This window comes from Hydra vulgaris, chromosome 04 (assembly GCF_038396675.1).
Source record: "Hydra vulgaris chromosome 04, alternate assembly HydraT2T_AEP".
NCBI classification, from domain to species: domain Eukaryota; kingdom Metazoa; phylum Cnidaria; class Hydrozoa; order Anthoathecata; family Hydridae; genus Hydra; species Hydra vulgaris.
The window spans coordinates 50237347-50261393 of record NC_088923.1 but is presented as its reverse complement, the minus strand read 5'-3'; the positions used below and the strand labels follow the sequence as shown (position 1 = coordinate 50261393).

Below are 24047 nucleotides of genomic sequence, written 5' to 3'. Positions count from 1 at the left end.
GAGGGGGAGAGGTCAAGTAGTTTAGGCTTTTCTAAACACATTTCTTAAAGTTCACTTGGTCTTTTAAACAAGATCTGCTAGCAAATTAGAATGGATAAATCTTTACTAGCTTTCAAGGAGAATTGCTTATGTTCTTTGTTCAACTTTTTAACTAGTCATTTTAATGAACAAATATTTATTTGTTGTTGGTTGTTTTTTTCCTAATTTACTTAATCTGTTACATTCGTTCTTGGGAAAATAAAAATGGCTTGAATATAAGTTTATTTAGTACAGTGTAATTCTTATTTGGTTTTGTTCTGCCTATAGTCTTTTCAGAACATTTTTTTTTTCTAAAAATCTTCACTTTAAGGGTGTATATCTTTTTGAAAATTTTTTTTAATATCTTCACTTTAGGGGTAAGCAAAATAAGTCTGCTAACCAGCCTCGAAGCCCTTCTTCATCTATTAGACTGGCATAGATGTAAACCTGTGTTACATTGTTTCCTGCCCAGGATGATGAATGCTGGATCCTCTTGACTCTTCTTGTAGGATTTTGCTTGCTTTGTTATCTCCAAATGAAGGTACAGATCTAAAACTTAGTTTAATGGTTATGAGGCTGGCTGGTAGTAAGGTTTCCCAAACTCTGTGATAGCACTCAGAGAGGCTGATTCCATAAACAGTTGCAAAATATCAGAGTATTAATAGTGCCATGTTGCGCATGGATGGTGTCCCTGTTAATACTTTTGGTACGCATGGTCAAGGCCATATAAAGAGCCCTATGTTACAACTTACAGTTAATTAATAGGACTGAGAAAATTGCACTGTTCATTGGTTAGGAGGCTGTGCTCTAACTATGAATGAGTCAAGTTCTCTTTAAACTTAAATCATGCCAAATGTAACCCAAAATACTAAGCATAAAAAACCATCCCTACCACCGAACTGTTTTAATATATCTTTTACTAATATTCATGGTCTGCAAAGCAACCTTCCATCAGTTGAATCTTACCTTTTGCAAAATTCACTAGACTTGCTTACTTTTAGTGAGACTGTTGCTAATTTAATTTTTTTTCAAATAGTATTATTTATTTTGCCTAATTTAATTTTACTAACGTGCCCTAGTTCACTTTTTAAAGGTACTAGTAGCCTACACGGGAGTTTGTTTTGAAAATATGGTTTAGTGTAATAAAGGCTTGCGCATGTGCAAATGATTCTAGCTTTTAAATTACAGGGATTATCCTAGTCATATTTTGAAAATCCAAAAATTTTTCTCCTAAAGCATCCATGAAACATTATAAAATAATATCCAGAAATAAAAATGTGTTTTGTGTGGCGGAGAATATCTCATGTGTTTGAAAAGAAATTTATTATTTGTATGCACAAATTGTTATATTATTTAATATGTTATTATAAATTAATTATTATAATAACATAATATTAACATCATGCACATAATATTAACATTATTTGCATGCAACAAATGTTTAAATATTTTTTTTTTTCAAATTAGTAAAATAGAGGCGTTTACAGTGTTTACAGTGGTAAAGAGGTGCAGCTGGATATGGCTGCGAGTTTGAGTTCTCCATAGAGAACTTGTTTTTTTAACTTTTTTTAAACCCTCTATAGAGAAGTTGTTTTTTATTGCTTTTTTATAAAAGTTTTATTTCGATGTAGTTTTATGTTTTTTTAACTACTATTGTTGTATATCATTTTGTTTTTCAAAGTTTTTTAGAATTTGTGCATCATTATGTTTACATATTGACTGTTAAAATCATAATCACAGTGAAGTGTACATACATTGACTGACTTAAATGGGGATAGGCACAGTGGAGTGTATACACATTGACTAAGGGTTTAAGTTTTAGCAGGAATTCTTTTATATAAAAGAAAGAGTTTATAAATTAATATAAAAAACATAATAAAAATAAATCAAACTAGATTTTTAGGTAAAATCATCAAAATAGTTACTGATAAGTATATGCGTACAAATAAGAAAAAATTAGTTGTACTATAATGCGTAACCTAAGTAACTAATGTAGAATAATTGATGAACCTTTGCTGCCTTACTTATTGGATGACAAAAAATTATTTTAAACTATTTCTAGAAATCTATTTGGATATCCGGAAAAAGTAAAATTTTGAAGAGATATCCGGAATTCCGGAAATATACGGAAAAAGATAATCCCTGAAATTCTTTGCTTTGGCAATTTTTTGGCCTTCTAAATTAACTGCATCTTCCAAGTTTTTAGTGGCTTTTGCATAAATATTAGAAATATATGCGCAGTATTTTATTATGATTATCTGGGGTAGTTTGATATTATAATGTTGCTTGTTTAATCAGCAAAAACTAGATATTAGGGTTTGATTTTATATTATTAATGTCTAAGTTGAGTTCTTTTTGAATATCATTGATAATTGTTTTGAAATTTTATTATTTTAATCAAGTGAAGTAAATCATTTTCAAAGTTTTCTAGGTTTGGAATAAATGGTGGGGCATTTTTAGTTTTGAATCCAAAAATTTTTTTTGGTTACTTTCAATTAAAAGATTTCTATTGGTTTCAGATTATGAGAAAAAATGGGCTTTACCCTATTTTAACAATGAGAAGTAAAAGAAAAAAACCATGCATGAATGCTTTAATGTAACAATGGGAAGTTACGACAGAGCAGAAATTTGCGAGTCGGTAGGCTTATATACTTTAAATTTCCTTGCAAAAATATTTTATTTCAATCAATTAGGCTTGTATCGCGATGATGATTTAATAATAATAATAAAAAAATCAGGGTCTCAATTTGACAAAATCAGAAAAAATATTATAAAAATTTTCAAAAACATTGGATTCCAAATTGAAATAAATATTAATTTAAAAATTGTGAATTTTCTTTTTGTCACATTTATCCTCTCAGAAAATTCTTATTGGTCTTATAAAAAACCTAATGAATTCATCATATTGTATATTAATATAAATTCATCATCCCCTACAAATCTTAAAACAAATTCCTATTTCAATTAACAATAGACTAAATCAAAACTCTTCTAATGAAAATATTTTTAAATCTTTCAAATATGTGTATGAAGATGCTCTCAAAAAAAGTGGATTTAAAAATTTCGAGCTAAAATTTGAAACAAAAATTGCAAAAAAGCAAAATAGAAATAGAAATATAATTTGGTTCAATCCTCCGCCCAGCAAAAATGTTTCAGCAAATATGGGAAAAACATTTTTAAATTATTTAACAAAAATTCCCCTCCCTCTAATAAATTGCACAGAAACACAATTAAAGTAAGCTATAGCTGTACAAAAAGTATTGAAAGTATTATAAAAGGCCATAATTTTGCATTGACTACTAAAAAGGAATCTTTAAAAGATAAAAATACTGATAATTGTAATTGGAAACAAAAAAATAACTGCCCTTTGAATGGCAAATGCTTATCAAAATATATTGCTATGTTTGCAAGAAAAATTTGAAATGATTACTCATTTAAATCAAGAAAATTTATTAAGTAAAAAATCTGAATTAATTTCTAAATGTAGGCACGAAAATAAATACCTCTTAAAAAATTATAAAAACAAATGACCAAATTAAACTATCCCCATTCCAAAAAAAATTATTTCATAATTACTTTCTGTAACTTCCCGTTAACAAAAAAATATAGTAATTAAAAATTTTTTATAATAATTTATAACTTCCTGTAAAATATTTTTTTCTATAAATTGAATTTTTTATGAGATTTAGTAACTCTTCTTGATGATCCAGCAATGGTGAAACTTCAAGTCGAAGATAAAAGTTAGATAAGTGTTTTTTACTAATTAATTATATATATATATATATATATATATATATATATATATATATATATATATATATATATATATATATATATATATATACATATATATATATATACATATATATATATATATATATATCTGTATATATATATATATATATATATATATATATATATATATATATATATATATATATATATATATATATATATATATATATATATATACACATATATATATATATATATGTGTGTGTGTATATATATATATATATATATATATATATATATATATATATATATATGTGTATATGTGTGTATATATATATATATATATATATATATATATATATATATATATATATATATATATATATATATATATATATATATATATATATATATATATATATATATATATATATATATATATATATATATATACAATCCTCAGAATTAGGAAAAATGAGGTTGGCAATAATTTGCCGACCTTAATCTTTTAGAGGGCGGCATTAGGTCAGGCGGCAAGGTCTTACCATAAAACATAGAAATGAGGTTGGCAATTTTTAGATGACCTTAAACACTTTTAGGTCAGCAGTTAGGCTGGCATTGCCAAATGCTGACCCTAATTTCGAGGGCTGTATCTATATACAAGTCTAGGCGGGAAGTGAGAGCTTTAGTTTAAGTATAATTTTTCCTATCAAAAGTATATTTATCATTGTAACTTAAATAAAAATACAGAGTCATTAAAAAAAAAAACTTATTTCATATTAAACTGTAATGCTTTTTAGAAAAGACATGGTTGTAACAAAGAAACCAAGAAAGAAATTTTAAAAGAGCGCTAATTTAAATGTAAATGTTTTTTATTAGATGAGACTAACTTTTAACAAAAAATTAATAAACTCTCAATTTTATTGATAAAATATAAAGTTATTTAACTGTTAAAAAAATATTATTACATTAAATTATTGCAATAATTTTTATTTTATGTAACAAATATTTTATGTATTAATTACTTTAACATATTATTCACTTTTATTGTAGAATTTTTAATTGTTGTAATAATTCCTTAAATGCCTACATTCAATTACAATAAGAAAATATAATACTTTTTTTAGAAGCAGTAAAAACAAGTTGGCGTTAGCTTAAAATTTTTAATAACGAACGCATTACTTCAGCAATTTTTTTTCTAAATAATTATGCAATTGATAGTTTTTATTTATTATAAAAAACACAAATTTATTATAAAAAACAATTATTTACTAAAATTTAAAACCCAATTTCAATGACTTTGAAAGAAACCAAGCTTAAACAAGATTACTTTCATTTTTACTTCTAAATTAAATAATTAAGTATGCTGTGGCTGAAGAAAGTAATTTTGTCTTACTAACTGTTCTTAACTAAGCCTAAGTACGAATTTTACTATTTACAATACTCTTATATTTAAATGATTATAAATCCGAACATTAAATTATTTTTTTTTAATTGCTTTTGGCATCTTTTAATTAGTTTACTTACAGTTTATATATATTAAACTTATATGATGTGAACTTTACTGTATCAATTATAAGCCAAAAGTTAGGGAGAAACTGAGATTTAAGTAATTGAAGTAAAAATAATTTTGTATTTAATGCTACTATGTTGCTCTTTTTTTGAGAAAAGTAAAAATTTCTTGAATTTAACTTTAAATAAAATTTCACATTAACTCAAGTTGTGTCATTATAATTACTATTATTATTATAATCATCAGGATCATCATCACTTCTTCATCATCATCATCAACATCATCATCATCATCATCATCATCATCATCATCATCATCATCATCATCATCATCATCATCATCATCATCATCATCATTATCATCATCATTATTAACATCATCATCATCATCATCATCATCATCATCATCATCATCATCATCATCATCACCATCATCATCATCATCATCATTATCATTGTCATCATAATTATAATCAGAAATATTTAAAAAATACAAATTAACCGTTTGATCTTCACTTTTGTTTTTAGATGACCATCTAAACAATAAAAATCTTATTTTAACAATTATAACTAGAATGTAATATTTATTTTTCTATTAAAAGTTAATATTTTTCTTATCAAAATTAAGTTGATATTTGGGGACATCCATAAAGTATTTATTCAGAAAAACTAATGAATTTATCATTAAGCTTATAACGAATTCCTCTACATTAACTTACTCAAAGACTTGCAAAAGTTAGCCATACAAATGTTTTTATCTATATCTTATACTGTTAACACATAATAAACTTTTACCAAAAAATTATTTTAACAAGTAATCTCGAATAGAATATGAATAAGGCAATAGCTTTTGTAAATACTTTTTTAAATACTTTCATTTTATTTAAAGCGATATCAAATTTAAACTTTTCTATAAATTAAAAATATAAATTATAAAGACATTTTATATCTTTATAAATATATAAAGATATAAAATATACATAGATATAAAGATATAAAAATTAAACAATTTCTATAAATACGCAAGTTATTTTTAGGATTTCATTTTTAAAAAATCTGAACAAAAGAATTTTAGTCTTTTAATATTCTTTGACTCAAATAATTTTGCAATTTGAAAAAATTAGAAAAATTTAAAAAAATTCTTATGCCCAATAATTATAAATTTAATTGCAGCAACGTGCGTAATACTCATTGGCATAGCGAGGATCATTCCTAAAAGTTAAAAGTATATCTAGCTACAGAAACAAAATTTAGAACATAGTGCAAATGAGGTAGAAAGTTTTATTAAGGGGTGTATAGGATTGGAAATTTTGAATTCCGTCCGGAATCGGAATTATATTTATGTAATTTTTTACCTTCAAAATTGAAAGTGAAAGCCTGCAGATATGGCAACAGTATTCTATACAAGGACAGATTTGAGATTTATAGAGATAAAGAATAGAATACGGAGTTAGAAAGTGGTGAGCACAATAAAGAGAAGCAACCTAAGCAGAGGTTAATTTAGCAATGGATTTGAAGTGAGTTAATCCTAGAAGACAAAAAGTAGATGTCTCATCAAGTACATCATTGTTCATAAATCTAGACTGTTGCGATAAAAAGTAGTTAAGAAAAATATTCAGTTTGCTGAGAAATCATTAACAATAAAAGCATTATTACTTATTAATGATTTGATTTCATTATCCATGGCACTTTTCCAATTATTTTTTTTAACAGTTGTTTAATCATGACATCAGGAGGATTTCATATGCTTAAATTAGTTTCATTCTAAAGTGAGAAATAAATAAAAACATAACTTTTTGCAAATCCAGATTTTTGAGATTTTTTCAACGTTCAACAACTTTCAAAGCCTGATTATACTGAAATTTGTTTATTTTTTTTTTATTGTTTATTTACTTTCTTTCTAGTTTAGCATTTTTTTGGCAATTCTTAAAAGTAATGCTTTTGTCATAAAGTACGTCATGCTAGATTCATCTTCTGAATAGATGATTATTTGCTCTTTCGCGCAGAGATTTTTATTTAACATAAAACACTTTTGAAATCAAATTACTTAAAATCTCTGCGTGAAAGCCAATAATAATTAAAAAGGTTGTTAAAGCCAAAAGTTAAAATAGGAAAAGACATTAAAGCTAATTTTTCTTCATTCTTTTTTTTTTAACAAAACAGCCTGGTTTTTATCTTTGTTTTTCAAAACATTGCACCAAATTAACTTATAATAATTTAAATTATCATTTTATCAACATTATATATTAGTAATTTTACTACTTTAAGTATATTAAAAGTATATTTATTCATTTTTATTAAATTTTTTTTCTAATAGTTATTCAATGCTGTTAGAAACCAGCTACTTTTTTGCTTCAGCATTTTTAGGCATATTCTTAAACTTAAAGAAATATAATTCAATTTATTAAACCAAATTTTTTAGTTTCCCTTTTTATTGGAAAACAATGAATGAAAAAATTGAATGAAAACATCAATTTAAAATTTGAATGAAAAACTTAATTATACTTAAACTTCTAATAGTTAGCTAGATCAAGAAACAATAAATTATAAAAAACATGGTACCTAATTTTTTTTTCTTTGATCTAACTGATATAGCCTATAGATTATAGACTCGTATTGTCTATAGGCATGTTTCTGCGCAAATATTAGGTTAAGTTAAGCGCAAATATGACGATAATTTTTTAATTTATTAATTAGAACAATTTTATTTATTTTATAAAACAGCAACAAAACAGTGTCACGAAGTTGTTTTACATTAACACTAGCTATTTATATTTTTAAAACAACTTTGCAGTTTGTTTTATTGCTTTATAGCTTTTTATAATAAAAATTAAATACTCTTTAAAAATAACACATGTTTTATCGTCAGCATGAACGTATTAAATAGTTTTCTATAATTAAAGTTTAAATATTGTAATGTTTGCTTTTTACTCTTAGTTTTTACTTTTACTTTTTTAAGTATCATGTTAAGTAAAAACAATTACTAAAAGTAATATCTTAATAATATTAAATACTAGCTCATTGCACTTTAACTGCAACTTTAAATTATAAATTAGGCTGTAAATTATAACAGTAACGCTATTTTAAACTCCTCCAAACGAGAAAATTATAAGATAATATTTAAATATGAGAGATAATATGTTGATAATGATGAGGTTTCTAATAAGCTTGGGGTAAGTGGGAAAATTTCTGAAAATAATAAATGCCTCCTACCATGAATTAAGCACATAAGAGTAGCTATGATGGACAGTTTTTATCATATTTAACAAATATGATAAAAACTTTTCACTTTTAACAGTTTGAGGTTGCAATTTTTTAGCATTATGCATGTCTGGATAACATACTGAACCAAATAAGTGTAACCAAATAAAAAAAATGTTTAGCTTTACACAGTTACTAATCTACATGGTGTACCTTTAATTCATTTCTTATAGCACCAATTTCTTATATATGTTGCAATGCTAACTGCATAAGCCCAAAAATGTTTCAGAAGTTTTGATTCTATAATCATGGGTCTTGCAATGTAGAATATTGAACCCCAATTCCTTTTTGCAGTTCCATTTTAGTGTGGGGAAAAAGGTATCAGCAGCTTACACAACATCATTATTTTATTGTAGAAAATAAGTTTACAAACAACTTGAATAATAATCAACAAAATTTATAGCATACTTAATATATTGTATTGTTATATTGTTTGCCCTTGAGCCATCATTGTTATATTGTTTGCCCATCATTGTTATATTGTTTGCCCTTGAGCCATCAGCTAATTCTATAAAGTGTTTTTCATGGTTAAAAGACTCATTGATATAGCTAAAATGTTTATCATTATTTACTGTATGGATGTTTTGTGTGTTGCTTTGCGTATCTTTATTGCTGTTTATTTATTTTACATGCATAGGTATTTTTTTGTACATTATCAACAATCTAAGCCTTATCCTTTACATGTTTTCTGGAAGATTTATCATTTTGAATAAACAATAATTACACCACATATTTGTTTTAGTTTTTTCTTGACATTCATAGTCCAACAAGTATAATAAGTCAAAGCTTTCTTTATATTACCACAACTAGTTTTGAATTTTATTATCTTGTAACCTGAATGTTTATTATGAGTTGTTCATGTGTATTCTGCTTCTTCAAAACTTTGTAAAGCCTACTAACAAAAGATAACAAAAGCCTCAAAAACTCTCTACTTGTCATGCGATCTTTTAAATATTATAGCAATAAGCAGTGAATTGCTTATATTTTTGCCAGCTGCATTCAATCCAGTACTGATTTTTCTGTTCTAATAATGTAATCTGTAATAGACTTGCTGGTAAATTTTTTTTAACTTGCTAATTTATAATATAAAGTTATAATTCAAGGTTTATTTGTACCAGTATAACGATCTTTGAGGATTTTAAAGACTTCTCTACCTCGATCTTTAGCATCTCCCATAATTAAAGCTATAAATCTTTCATTCAGAAACTGTACAAGTTTAGCAAACGCTATTTTATTTTTATCTTTGTCAATTTTTCCATTTCCAATTAAAGTATCTTTAATTTTTTTACTCATCTCCATCAAAAATAAGGTTTTGCTGGGTTCATAACCTGTTAATATTTTGCATTCTGTGATTATGGGGAAAATTATTCAAAATAACAATTTTTGTAAATATTTCTAAGAGTATACATAAAACATAACCTCATGGCAAACACTAAAAATAATAATTATATACAGCATATAAAAACAGAGCCAATAAAAGTCAAAATATAATAAAGATGTTGTCATCAAATTCAACATAAACCACTTTCAGGTGCATCTTTGCCTCCAGTATTAATTATTACTATGTTTTTTTTAGTTGCTTGGAATTTCACTTTTGTAAACAATAGCATAGCAAAGATCTGAGGCCCACCAAACACTCGCATCTGAAGCCTTCAACATCTCAGCCTATACACCGGTTTTTCTGTAGGAGAACAAAGCAAAAATTATAATTTTAATAAGTTTAGTGCTGCACTTTCCTACAAAAAAGGAGAATGATAACCCTAGACGTAGAACCGCAATGTTATACTTGTGCTATAGCCTTTTTTATATCATTTCTCAAAAAAGCTTTTTTTGGAAACTATTTTTATTTGTGTGAATTCATTATAAACTAGCAATAAGACCAAAAAATAATGAAAAATCTTTCCAGTTGTTGATGATTAGATCAATTTTTATAATTTTTAATAATGTCAAAGAGGACATATGCCCAATATCTATAAATTTTGATTTTTTTCTTTTTATATTATTTGTATTATATCGGATAAAGACAAGGAAATAAAATTGATTTTTTACTTGTAGTTTTTTGTGTAAAATTTATATCAGCAGAACACTTTTCTTACATGTACCATGCTTGTATAGTCTTATAAAAAACAAAACTTAATGTTGCGCTTAATTTTTTTGTCTATATTATGTCTAACATTTAGATAGTTTAGTTTCCATAAGTTGGAAAAAAGTACAGAAAAGAGCAAATAAAAAAATCCTGTTTTGAAAATGATAATAAAAGTAACAATGATGATGTGAAAAATTAAATTTTGTGGATGGTCGTTGATGATTTTTTTTTTTTTTTTCCATTGCATTTGGAAAATTAGTTTCCAGGTTTTGCTTCAGATATTTAATTATAACTAATTAAAATGCCAAAAATTAGAAAAATTTTTTCATTGATAACAAAAGTTTAAACTTATAATAAAAGAATAAAATAATGTTCTAGTTTTAAATCAAAAGCTAGTATTTAATTTCGGATATAACTTTAAATAATTAAAAATCTAGAAACTATATTTTGAATCTCAAAACCTAATTTCAAAAATGTTACTAAACAAAAAAATTATTAACTTTCAATTTAAAGCTACAAGTAAAAAAAATAAATAGCCTACCTTTTTTTTTTCTTTGATGATATACAAGCCACAATAGCAAATATTAAAACAACCAGTGTCATAAGTAAAAAATAACCAAAACGCTCAATTTTTACTTGTTCAATGGTATTGGTTGCCATATCATTTAACCATTTTGTTCTGAAATCAAAAGTTAAAGAATAAAAAAAAGGCAAAAAATATACTTCATCTAGAAATTTTATTTTTTGAACTATACATCTTCTTGCATTCTAGTTCATTTAACTGAGGTTAAAGAAAAAATAAACAACTGATAAAGCTTTTCTATCTACTTTTTTGATTTCATTTTTTTTCTAAGGAGCATGGAGGAGCTGGCTTTTTAAATTATGAGTCTTTGATTACTATTTTGAAAAGCTTATTTAGCTTTTTTAAGAAGCTTTGTTAGCTTAACTTTTTTAACTATGGATAGGTTAAAATATTTAATATGTATAGACTTGCTATATATACATACATACAAACATACATACATACATACATACATACATACATACATACATACATACATACATACATACATACATACATACATACATACATACATACATACATACATACATACATACATACATACATACATACATACATGCACACATACATGTGTGAGTGTGTTGTGCGATTTTATAAGCATGGCTTAATTGTGAAATCTAAACCAAGTAGTAAAAAATAAAAATAATGACCACTAAATGATGTATAATGGGAACATTTTTAATATATGAAAGAATAAAAATTTGATAGCTTGTATAATGTGAGATATTTTGTCTGCACTAGGTGGCCAGAGTATACTATTTAATATGTACCATAATTGGTGTTACTTGCTAAAAACTAAAAAACCATTCCAGGTCAGCCTAGAAATGTAAATTTCGGTTTATGCTCTTATTTAGCTGTCACGAGTATTACAATACATAATAAATTTTTTTAAATTAAACATCGAAAAAATCAATTAATTTGGTAGATTTATCAAAGCTTGGTGTATAAACTTTATACACTAAGTTTTATTTTAATTCTTTATTAATAATAAAGATTCAAAATTAAACTTTTTAGTGTCATTTAATAATACTAAATGACGTTATAATAATTTCACATGCTTGATGACATATTGCTGCTTTCATTTAGTGTTATATGAATTACAATGTTTAGAAAAATTATGACATTTAATATCGTAAAAATTTAATATCGAAGAAACCTATTTATTTTGGGCAAAATGAATAGGTTTCTTCGATATTAAATCTCTACGATGTTAAATGTCACAATTGGGAGATTAAAGTATATAAAACTGAAATAAAATTTTGTGCTTTTTTTTTTTTTTTCACATACGCTTAATATATATCTTTACTACATAAAAGATACAGGAAGATACAGATATACGGAATAGTTATTTGCACTTATAATTCGCATTTGATGCGAGTAAGGTTTAATCGACAAATATGAGAAAACAAAAGCGAAAACGTTCAGAACTGAAAATATAGTGCGACCTGCGATAACTCATTTTTTCGACCTGCGATAATTCATATCTTTGCTTAGGATGACCAAACCGCAAGTGGTACGACTTTTTTAAACGCCTCTCATACGTTCTATCCGCAAATGTCCTCGTCGCTACAAGATTGATCGTTAAAATCGATTATTAATATTAATCAGTATCATTTAATGAAATTTAAAATATTATTCATTCACTAAAAACACATTATACTTATAACTTTAGTTTTAAAAATTTATATTAAAATTTTTTCTTTTAGATGCCTATTTAACGGCAAAAACGAAAAGATGCATCTTGGTGTAATATGTTTTCATATTAACTTTATATTAACATCATTTTAATATATAACATAGAATTTTTAAATATTTTTGTTTTTTTAAAACCAGAGGCGAAGACACCGGGCGGGGAGGAAGGGGGGGAAAGCCAGGGGAAACGCTCCCCCCACTTTTTTTCTAAAGGACTTTTTTTTTAAAAGAAAACTCTAGACATAGAGAACTTCTCAAAAATTTGATGGTTGTGCCCCTCCACTTCAAAACCCGTGTCGTCGGCCCAGTATCAAACTTTTTAAGGTGATAAGCTGGTAAAAAAAATTATCTTCTTTAATATTTGTAGTTTGATACTGAAACAAATACATACAACAGTCATCATAAAAATAAATGTTTCAAACAAAAAAAATTTATAAGAATTAATTATTTTTTGATGGGTCAGCAACAATTCAAAAAATCAACTAAAAAGCAAAACATTATTCTTTGAAGATTTACAACTGGTATCTGTTTGAAATGTGCTACAGTAAGACAAAATATACTTAACAAGTGCCTAAATCAAGAGTTTTCGAAACTGATCAACGGTTTCAAAATGGCGGAGATTCTTTTAATTTTTAATTTTTCCATAAATAGTTCAGTGGTTAGTGATTGATATCTCATTAAGTCTTTGAGTATATAGCATTATTCTGCTTTAGACACTGGTACTGTTTAAGTTAACATGTCTTGAAAATTTCAAGATAAAAGCTCTACTAGATCTTTAGAAATCTATGTTTTTGTTAACCAACAACAAGAATTCTGAAAACCAAAAAAACGAAACATAAAGGAAAAAAATCTCAAAAGTTTCCAAGTTGATATGATTCCTCTCCTTCTAGTTCTTTCTCTTTGTCCAAATAACTTTTTCTTACAGCTCTAATCAACTTTCTTCTATTCATAACCTCTTTTGTTGATGCTCGTATTTTTAATCCGTAGAATGTCTTTTTTGATTGAACCAATTATTATTTTTGCTCCAAAAGACATTCCAATCTTATCAGAAAGTTACACTTGTCCAGATATACCATCATTAAAATTTATTATTGCAGAAGCAATCCATTTTATAAAGTGGTTTTTGAAACCACTTTAGAAAGATGTCCAAAAAATACATTTTATTTTGAAATGTATCTTTTGGACATCTTTTCTACCCATAAATCCGTAAAAATAGAATAGACGGCAGTTTTTACTGCAATGGATAAACTATCTGTTGGCTTGTATTGCATGAAATTTTTCCAGTAATTACACCAATTATTATTAGTATGGGGACAAACTGGTGACACATTTTATGATCTTCAACACCTGTGGCAGTGCCATAACACTGTCAGTACTCCTTTTTTCATCATGTACAGAGCAATACTTTTGTTACCATTCCAACGAGCAAGAGAATTTTGGCGAATAGCCATGCCAAAATAGTTTTGCATTTTATTGACTATTTCATAAGTTAAACTTCCTTTACCGCTAAGCCTTTTGCCATCTGATAAGGTTGCACCTTTCATGCTAACACGAAGTTTAAGGAGTCGTGTACCGAGTCTCTTTTGAACATGACCTACACATTCAGATTTTATCGGTTCTAAATCTTCGCCATATGGCTTCGCCATATTCTTTTGCTTTTTAATAAGCTTCAGTATTACCATCACGAATGTAATGATAACAGCGAATACAATATTTTTCAATAGATGAAGAAAATGTTTCCATCGCACCAGCAGATTCCATTGCTCCTGAACTTTAGACATGGTTCAACTTACACTAATGCGTTTTGATCAATTTATTGTGTTTAGTAGTTCCTTTTCGATTTACCCAATTTAAACATCCTTTGCAAAACTTTAAAAAATTCTTGTAATCGATTACTTTTTTGTTTTCTGTTAAAATAGCAGTGACAATACCATTCAGTGAACAATAGCCACGCTTTTGCCACGAACCATCCAAACTTATTCGACAGTCAACAATGTTGGTTTTGATATTATCAGGTTTTAATGCCTTAAACCTTAAATCTTCAATTGCTTCTTCAACTGCATCTTCAATCTTAAATTTTCATCTGCATCTAGTAACAGCACAGCCAATATAAAAAAGGTAAAAGAAATGTATTGATATCATCATATGCTGAATGAACAATTGGTGAAAGCATATTCATAACGGTTGCAAAAGTTTTTAGTGCTTCATGTCCTTTTCCCAGTGCACAAAATGCTGATCTTAAATTTACTTCAAATAATTTTTTACCACAATTATCTTTTCCTGTAAGTTGAATGTCAGGAGAAGAAAAACATTTATGAAACCAGCTCCAGTTTTTTTTTTTTTTTTTTTTTTTTAAACATCTTCGCTTCCAACAAGGCTGCAAGCAGCCACTAATTAAAGTTGGAAGTTACTGGAAGAGAAAAGATGAAGATTGTAGAGCAAGATAACGATTGACGGACGATTTAAAAGATTGCAAATTATATGAATCAGGAAAGCAAGATGAAGGAAGCGAATTCCGAAGAACTGATGTTCGAGGGAAAAAACTAGACGAATAAGCGTTTTTGGAGCACTTAGGAACAGTCACAGAAAAAGGATTACACTTAATTGAATGACGAGTAACACGAGAATGAATTTTAGTAGATGGCACAAGAGATGCTAGCTCTTTAGAGCAGTGCCCATTATAGTATTTGTTGAAAAGAGAAAGAGAAGCAACATTACGACGATGTGATAATGGTTGAAGGTTGGCTGCAAGAGCAGGTCCAACTATGTTTACAATGCGTTTTTGCACCTTGTCCAAAATAGAAAGGGCATCATTAGCAGATCCGCCCCAGATATGGCAACAGTATTCCATACAAGGCCGGATTTGAGATTTAATGAGATAGAGAATAGAATCCAGAGTAAGAAAGTGGCGAGCTCGATAAAGAGATGCAACCTTAGCAGATGCTAATTTTGCAACCGATTTGATATATGGTTTCCAGGAAAGATTGGAAGTAAGAGTTAATCCTAGAAGATGAAGAGTAGGTGACTCATTGAGTACATCACCGTTCATAAATATAGGAAGATCAAAATTATTGCGATAACGATTGGCTGAAAAAATTGAGTTTTATCTGAATTAAAGTTCACCAGCCACTGTGAGCCCCATGCTGTAGCAGAAGTGAGATCCTTTTCAAGGTCAAATGCCCCCTCCAAGCAATCAGAGGGTGTTGGTTTCTTATCACGACAAGAATAAATAGTAGTATCATCAGCAAACAATGCCACCTTAGATGTGAGAATATCTGGAAGATCGTTAATGTAAATTAAAAAGAGTATAGGGCCAAGGATAGAACCTTGATGAACCCCTGAAGTTACAGAATAAGAAGAAGAGTGTTGTCCATCGAGGACAACTTTTATGCTACAATTGGAAAGGAAGGATTCAATAATCTTAAAGATGTTGCCGGATACACCATAAGAAGAAAGCTTATGGAGAAGACAAGCATGCCAAACTTTATCAAACGCTTTTGAAATGTCAAGAGCGATGGCCTTAACCTCTCCACCTTCATCTAATGCACGATATAACCTGTCAGTTATTACTGTTAGCAAATCAGCTGTAGAACGAGAAGATCGAAATCCATATTGATGGTCAGAAAGTAAGTTATTAGATTCAAGATGAGAAATTAAGTGTTTGTTAATTAAAGATTCAAAAACCTTGCTTATGATAGGAAGAAGACTTATGGGACGGTAGTTAGACGAATCAGATCGCTCCCCAGAATATTTGAAGATAGGGATAACAGATGCGGCTTTCCAGCAGGCTGGAAAACAAGACTCTGATAAGCACTTGTTGAATAGTTTTGAGAGTATAGACGACAGCTCCGGAGAACACTTCTGCAAGACAATAACAGGTATGTTGTCTGGGCCACAAGCTGTAGAAGAGTCTAGGCAGGAAATCACTTTAGATACAGATGCTGGAGTGATATGAATGTCAAGCAATGGATCAACCTGTTTGTTGGCAATATCAGGTAGAACGCAATTAGTGGAATCAAGAGATGATATTGATGAAAAGTTTTTAGCAAACAGTTCGGCTTTGTCTTTAGGTGAGGTGACAAAGTCTGAACCATACAAGAGAGGTGGAATTATAGATTTGCCCTTCTTATTGATATTATTAAAGATTCTCCAGAAGTCACAAGAGCCTGATTTTTGAGATGAGATACGAGATTTCATGACCTGAGAATAGCGGGTTTTGGCGTTAGACAAAACCTTTTTATAGTTGTTTCTAGCAGTAATAAACAGACGTCTGTTTTCTGGAGAATTGTTTTGCTGATAAATATGGAAGTAATGGTTTCGATTGGCAATCGCAGCAGCACAGTGTGAGGAAAGCTATGGAGGAGAGTGAGGCTTGACCTGGAATCGTCGAGAGAGAATAAAAGATTCCATGCCAGCCTGAATCCACGAAGTTATGTAAGAAGCACATTTGTCGACAGGAAGTTGAAAGATTTCTACCCAAGGGCCATCACGAAGAAAATCACGGAAAGAATCCCAGTCAGCTTTACTGTAGTTGTACGAGGTTCGATAATAGGGGTATTCAGGTGATGAAGAAGAATGAGATATTAGTTTTAAAGAGATCAAACTGTGATCAGAAGCACCTAAGGGTGAATGTGGAGAAACTGAGCACTGACTAGGATTAGAAACAAGACATAAGTCGAGTAGAGAAGGTAAATGATTAGGGTTGTCAGGAAAGCGAGTTGGAAAGTTGACTATTTGAGTTAGGGATTGAGAAAGGCAAAAGTTGTGGGCTTTAATGCCTGCAGAGTCACTGACACTAGAGCCAAGCCATTCAGAGTGGTGAGCATTAAAGTCACCGACAACAACTATATTAGCTGATGGATAAAGAGAGAGGGCTTGGTCAATATGATCAGAAATAACATCAAAAAGAGTGCAGTCTTGAGATGAAGGAGAGCGATATAGAACAAAGAGAAAGGCAATAGAGTGAAGTGGTGCTAAACGAAAGCACATGAAAGAATAGTCTGTGGATTCAAACCTAGTTTCACGACAAACAGGTAAATTCTTACGAATGTATGCCCAGGCCAAGCATGTGACTGTTGGAGTCTTTACGAATCAGAGGAAGATAACCATCAACACTAAGATCACAAGATGAGACAGCCGAACTCAAATTAGTCTCACAAAGAGCAAGTAGGTCTGGTGAACTTTGCAAGAGATAAGGCTCAACAGAAGAAAAGTTACTTCGAAGACCACGAATATTAGTGAATGATAGGTTTAGAGAACTTGGTGATGATGATGGTTTTTTGTGTTTTATAGTTTTTGGTACTTTATTCATTATTAAATTAGATTGAAGAACTTGACTCAAAGCAGAGATAGTACTCAGAACACCGTTTAATTACTACTAATAAACCCTAAGCCGTAACAAAGGGCTCCAAATGTGGCCTCCGCAATGCACACCAAAAGTACAAACAGGGACAACATCCATGCGCAACATGGCACTGTTAATACTTTGATATTTTTCAGCTGTTGATGGAATCAGCCTCTCTGAGAGCTACCACAGAGTTCGGGAAACCTGACTACCAGCCGGCCTCAGAACCATAAAACTGAGTTTTAGAGCTTTACCCTCATAAGGAGATAATAGAATGAGTTGCCCAGTCATAAAAACAGTGACACAAGCAAACCCATGCATTGAGTCAAGAATATCCAGCATTTAACATCCTAAACTGGAAACAATGTAATAAAAATACATCTGCGCCAGCCTAATAGATGAAGAAGGGGTGCGAGGCTGGTCAACAGATAGAATCTGTTTACCCCTTAAGTCTTTGCCTAGGAGGCCTTCTACAAGACAGTAGCTGGGTGCATTTAACATCTGCCCAAGATGAGTATTTTTATCGAGACACCATCTCTAGCCTTTACTCAACCAAGAGCCTTAAGGCAGGGGGTGTTTTAAATCGGAGTTGGCATCTCCTAGCCTTTGCCTAAAAAGGCGTATCCTACAAGGCAGCAGGACATGAAGCAGATTGTACTGGGTTACATGTTACCAGTAGCAGGGTAACCTGATCTGACAAAAAGTTAAGACAAGTAAATTGAAACTGAATGTTAAAGCCATTTTTTTTGAAATCTTTATGGCAAACATTTATACCTCTGTTGTTGCACAAACTTTGCTCATTATCAAGATCAGAATTAATAACTGAGACCTTGTTTATCAATTTATTCTATTTTGAAGAACTAGTAGATGGATTAGATTCTTCTTCGTTGTTGATATTTGATTCTGCTGGAAGAACATTATTTTTTAAGGTTGTATGTTGATTTTTTGAATTTACTCTTCTTCGTCTATTCTTGGCAACGTTTCTTTTATTTGCCATCCAAAATAAGAGCAATAAAATAAAAAAGCATTGTGAAGAAAACTGTATAAAAGCACTTCTAAATTTTATATCATAATGCCTCAATAAAATTGTTCTTTTAATCTATAACTTTTAAGAAGTGTCTCCACCACATTGCTTTTTAGAAGCAGTAAAAAAGGACATACAGGCTTGTAGTCATCCCATGTAAATATAGATAAAGTAATAAAGAAAGTCGGTCGATTTCAATTATTTTGTTTGCCGCAAAATATTTTGAATTAAAATTTTACCATAACCTAAAAAACTGTTGTTTTTTTAATTAAGAAATTAAAAAAAAACACTATAATCATATATATTTTTGAAATCTAAGATAAATTTTGAATACAAATCAGTAAAAAAAAACAACGAATTTTGATGATTTTTTACCAGCTAACCACCTTACCTTTTTATGTTAGATGATTTTACTCATAAAGTTTGAAGGCTTTACTCATAAAACAATCAATTATTTATTTAAAAAAAATTATTTTATAGATATTTACTAGTTGGAACGTTAATAACCTTAAATAAACACCTAAAATGCTGATAAAATACTGATTACAATGTTTTATCAATCTAGTTGTCTGGTAATGGCATTAATATACCTTATATTATTTTCGTAATAAGACCGTACTTTCATTCTTCTAGCCCCAGTCAGTTATTGCTCCAGTCAGTCATTGCCCCAGTCATTAAAATATTTTTTTACTATTTCAATAATTATGCAGTTTATACAATACAGTTTAAACAATAATTATACAGTTATAATTATTTATACATTTTATGCCACAGCAGAGCTGACAACACGGTTTTAACGTGAGGGGGTATCATCATCAATTTCTAACTGTTTGATCTGCTGTGAAAAAGTTTTCTTCTTCAGAGATAAGGAACTTTCCGTTCATAATTTTTTACTGCTGTATTATAAACGTTTCGGCATGCCATAATTTAAAATTAATTTTTATGGTAACTTGTAGTGGTTACACGCAAGACCGATTCAGACAGTGCAAAGGTCAATTTCCAAGTACAGCAATACGAATTTATCTTAGAAATAACCATGCCACAAATATTCTTCTTACGAAGTTTGGTTCAAGAACGTTGAAAAGATTCCGTCTGTCAAAAGCCGCAAGTTGATAGGTTAAGGCTTGAAATTTTTTTATTAAACCTTTGATCATTATAAGAATAAAAATACGGAGATATACATCTCCGTATTTGTCATATTTTTAACATAATTATTCGGAAACTTTGTTATTTAGTTTTAAATAGTATTAATATCTATTAACTTTTCCTGCGTAATAAATTTTTTTATCTCCAATAGGTATACTGTGAAGACCTAACCAAACTTTATTTGGGAGAGGGTAGAAGATGTTTTCTACCAAACTACACAGTCTCACACTGTATGTGATAATAGCTGATCGTTATGAAACTTTATTGTAACGTTTATAAAATTCTTGTCATAATATTATTAAAGTTAATTGATGTAATTTATTAATCAAGTCGTAAGCTATTTTTGTATATAATTACGCTCTCGATAATTTTTGTTTCTGTATAAAAGTTGTAAATAGAATTTAATAAAAAGAGTCAAAAATTAAAGTAAAACAAAGTTGTTGTATTAACAAGCTATTTCGGCAGTATGGCATCTATGGCGAAAATGATTGGAAAATTTGATGGATCTGGAGACGTTGTAGTGTGGCTGAAAAAGATCAAACTAGTGGGAGAGTTGCAAAATATGGGCAATCTTTCATTGATCATTCCGTTGTTTCTTGAAGGCAGTGCGTTCGCATTATATGAGCAACTTGGAGAGAACCAAAAAACCGCCGCTGCGGACATTGAAAAAGCTCTACTAGATGCATTTGCAGTCAATAATTTTTAAGATTACGAGCAGTTCAGAGATCGGAGATGGAATGACGGTGAATCTGTTGATGTGTATTTGGCCAGTTTACGTCAACTTATGGGTTTGGCCAACATTGAAAGCGAAGAATTATTGCTAAGAGCGTTCATAACTGGATTGCTGGGTGAAATTTTAATGCAGCTACGAGCGCAAGTGAAAATATTTGGGATCAGGTTACAGGTTGCATTAAATCATGCACGAGTACTCATGACGGAAAAAACAAAAGAAGAGTGTGTTTCAACAACAATCTCTGGTTTCTATAAACATGCTAAAAAACTATCCGCTACTGAATTTTACTGCTACAAGTGTAGCAAGCCTGGACATTTTGCCCGAATCTGTTCTTCGAAGAAACAAATTGTTAGCGATGGAATAAAATGGTTTAGATGTGGAGAATCTGGACACATTGCAAGATTTTGTTCGTTGCATCAGGCAAACTCAAATGGGGAATTGTTAGCGCCAGCTGTTTCCCTAAACAACTAACGGCGCTTCCAATATGCACTGTGCAGGTGAACACCTTTGCAGGAAAAGCACTGGTTGACGGCGTATGTGCTCGAACTATTATTTCAAACAACATGGCTCAGAAAGCCGGTGTTAATATCAGAAGAAATGAACTAATGGTGTTGGCTGTTAATGGAGAATTTGTGAAAACGGAGGGAGAAGCTACAGTAACATTGATTATTGAAGGAAAATAACTCAAAACATCAGTAATGATTCTAAAAAGTGTTGTCAACGGTATTGATGCTATTATTGGTATGGATGTCATTAATCGCTATGGAGGAATGCATTTGTAAAATCGAAAAATTGAATTTGGTTTTGTTTCAATTCATGCAGAGAAACAAGCTGTTGGTATAAAGGACAAGGATTTTGATGCTTATTTTGATGGTACAAAGTGGACTGCTAAATATAAATGGAAACAAGGTCAACCACAACTGAGAAATTCTGCCGCGCAGTACAAGGTAAAACCCCAGTTGTTACATCAATTTAATGACGAGATGGACTTATGAGTAAAAAATGGCTGGTTGAAAGCATGCAACAAAGAAGAAAAAAGTACAAAAGGGAATTTCCCGTTAATGGCTGTTGAGCAGGAAAATAAAGGAAAGATACGACCTGTTCTGGACTTTCGCGAATTGAATCAGTATGTTAATTCACATAATGCCTCAAGCGACGCATGTGATGAAAAAGTTAGAAAATTGAGAACTGTTGGTGACAAATTTGCAACGCTTGATCATAGATGCGCCTATATGCAAATACACATCGATCCGAGTTGGTGGGAGCATCAGATGGTAGTCTACGTTACAGTTTTTCAGCAAACTTAATGATGTATTTTTGATTCTCGCGCAAAACAAAGCACACTAAACGGTGTATTTTGCTTCTCACGCGAAACAAAGGAGCTTAAACGACGTATTTTACTTCACACACAAAACATGGCAGATTAAATGATTAGTTTGCTTCTCGCGAAAACAGGGCACAAGTAAATTAAAATCATTTTTAGAAGTCAAAAACAGTGATACTATTTTTAGAAAAATTTTATTTTTAACACTTTCACATCTGTCTCAAATCTGTGATCAGTTACTGAAATAGGTTGCGTTTGTGCAGTTGCATAATTAATAACGTAGTGGCACTTCATTTACTGAAAACAAATTTTAGAAATTTTTGAGAATTTTATAAAAGTTTTAATTGAGTAATAAAATAATAGAGTAAAATTGAGAAATCTGTAGTTAAGCAAACTTTCTTCTAAATAGAAATTTCTTGTCTTAAGGAAAATATTATATTTTTCTTAAAACAAGAAATGTATTTCTATTTAGAAAAATATTTTCTTAACTACCGATAATGGATTTGCGACATTGCTGTGAATCTTAAAACAAGAAATATATATCTAGTTTTAAATGATACATTTTTATAACTATGGGCGATGGATTTACGACTTTAGTGTGCATTTATTATTCAAGAATCCATACCACTCTTAGAGCTCTATGTTATTTATTGTAATGTAGATAATTTTATGCAGATGATATCAAGTTATTTATTGCTATATTATTTTTATTATATTGGTTAAAAAAAAGGAGAAAGGAGGGTTTAACTTATAAAATTTATTTTATACCTAACAACATATTATTTTATACCTAACATTTCCTCAATATAAAATTATACAGAAATATAAGAAAAGGTTAAATATTAACTAAAGGGTCCGAGAACGCCAGCAGTCCTGCGAACGCCAGCGATCCTTCGAACGCCAGCGATAAATATAACTACAAAACTGAAACCCTTCATACAGCTAGAAAAACTCTTACAAAAAACAATTTTTGAAATGACGTTTTCTGAAAGTTTAATCTTTATGCTTAACCTTTCTTACTAATCCCGTAAATAATTTTTCTACTTGAAAAGAAAACACGCAAGTTTTAACAGATTTAAAAAACTTTCAAATTTTGAAAATTGGTAAAAATCATTTAAACTTTAGTATCAATTTATTATTAGATATATTATATTTGCATTGTTTTTAAATCTTATTTTGGATTATTTTAAGATTTACCACTAATTTGTTGGCTGAAAGTTTGAATCAAAAGGTGTGAATTTAGTGTGTAAGAGCTTAGAGCAATTAGTTCGAGAAATTTTAAAATAAAAGATATATCTTCTTAAAATTTACCATCATGATAATGATGATGATTTTGATGCATCTTCTTTAAAGCTTATAAACTAAACAGTTCAACGTTTACTATTTTTGTTTAATTTCAAATTATAAAGACAAATGTTAAAAATGGAGTTATTAGCAACACCGGATAACAGATAGGAGAGTAAACAAAACAAAGCAAAAATGTTATCTTAATTTTTGACCTATTTACAGCTTTTTGTGTGGGACAATGTAATTTTTGAGAAAATTAAACTTGAAAGTTCGCATTTTTTTAAAGTTTTATAAGTTGAGTT

At 29.3% G+C, this 24047-nt stretch overlaps 1 protein-coding gene across 2 annotated transcripts in view; it reads right to left on the bottom strand.

The window, feature by feature from the left end:
* The window catches only part of LOC136079893 (uncharacterized), a 70241-nt gene that overhangs the window by 35340 nt on the left and 10854 nt on the right, over positions 1–24047 (bottom strand). Inside the window, exons 1-3 of one of the 2 annotated variants that reach the window (XM_065796567.1) lie at positions 12516–12561; positions 11154–11291; positions 5768–5801 (exon numbers count right to left, since the gene is read on the bottom strand). In XM_065796567.1, the coding sequence (XP_065652639.1) occupies positions 5768–5801; positions 11154–11272 (153 nt within the window). In that variant the 5' untranslated portion in view covers positions 11273–11291; positions 12516–12561. Of the gene's footprint in view, positions 1–5767; positions 5802–11153; positions 11292–12515; positions 12562–24047 lie in introns of those variants that run through there. The other variant, XM_065796566.1, reaches the window with a different exon arrangement.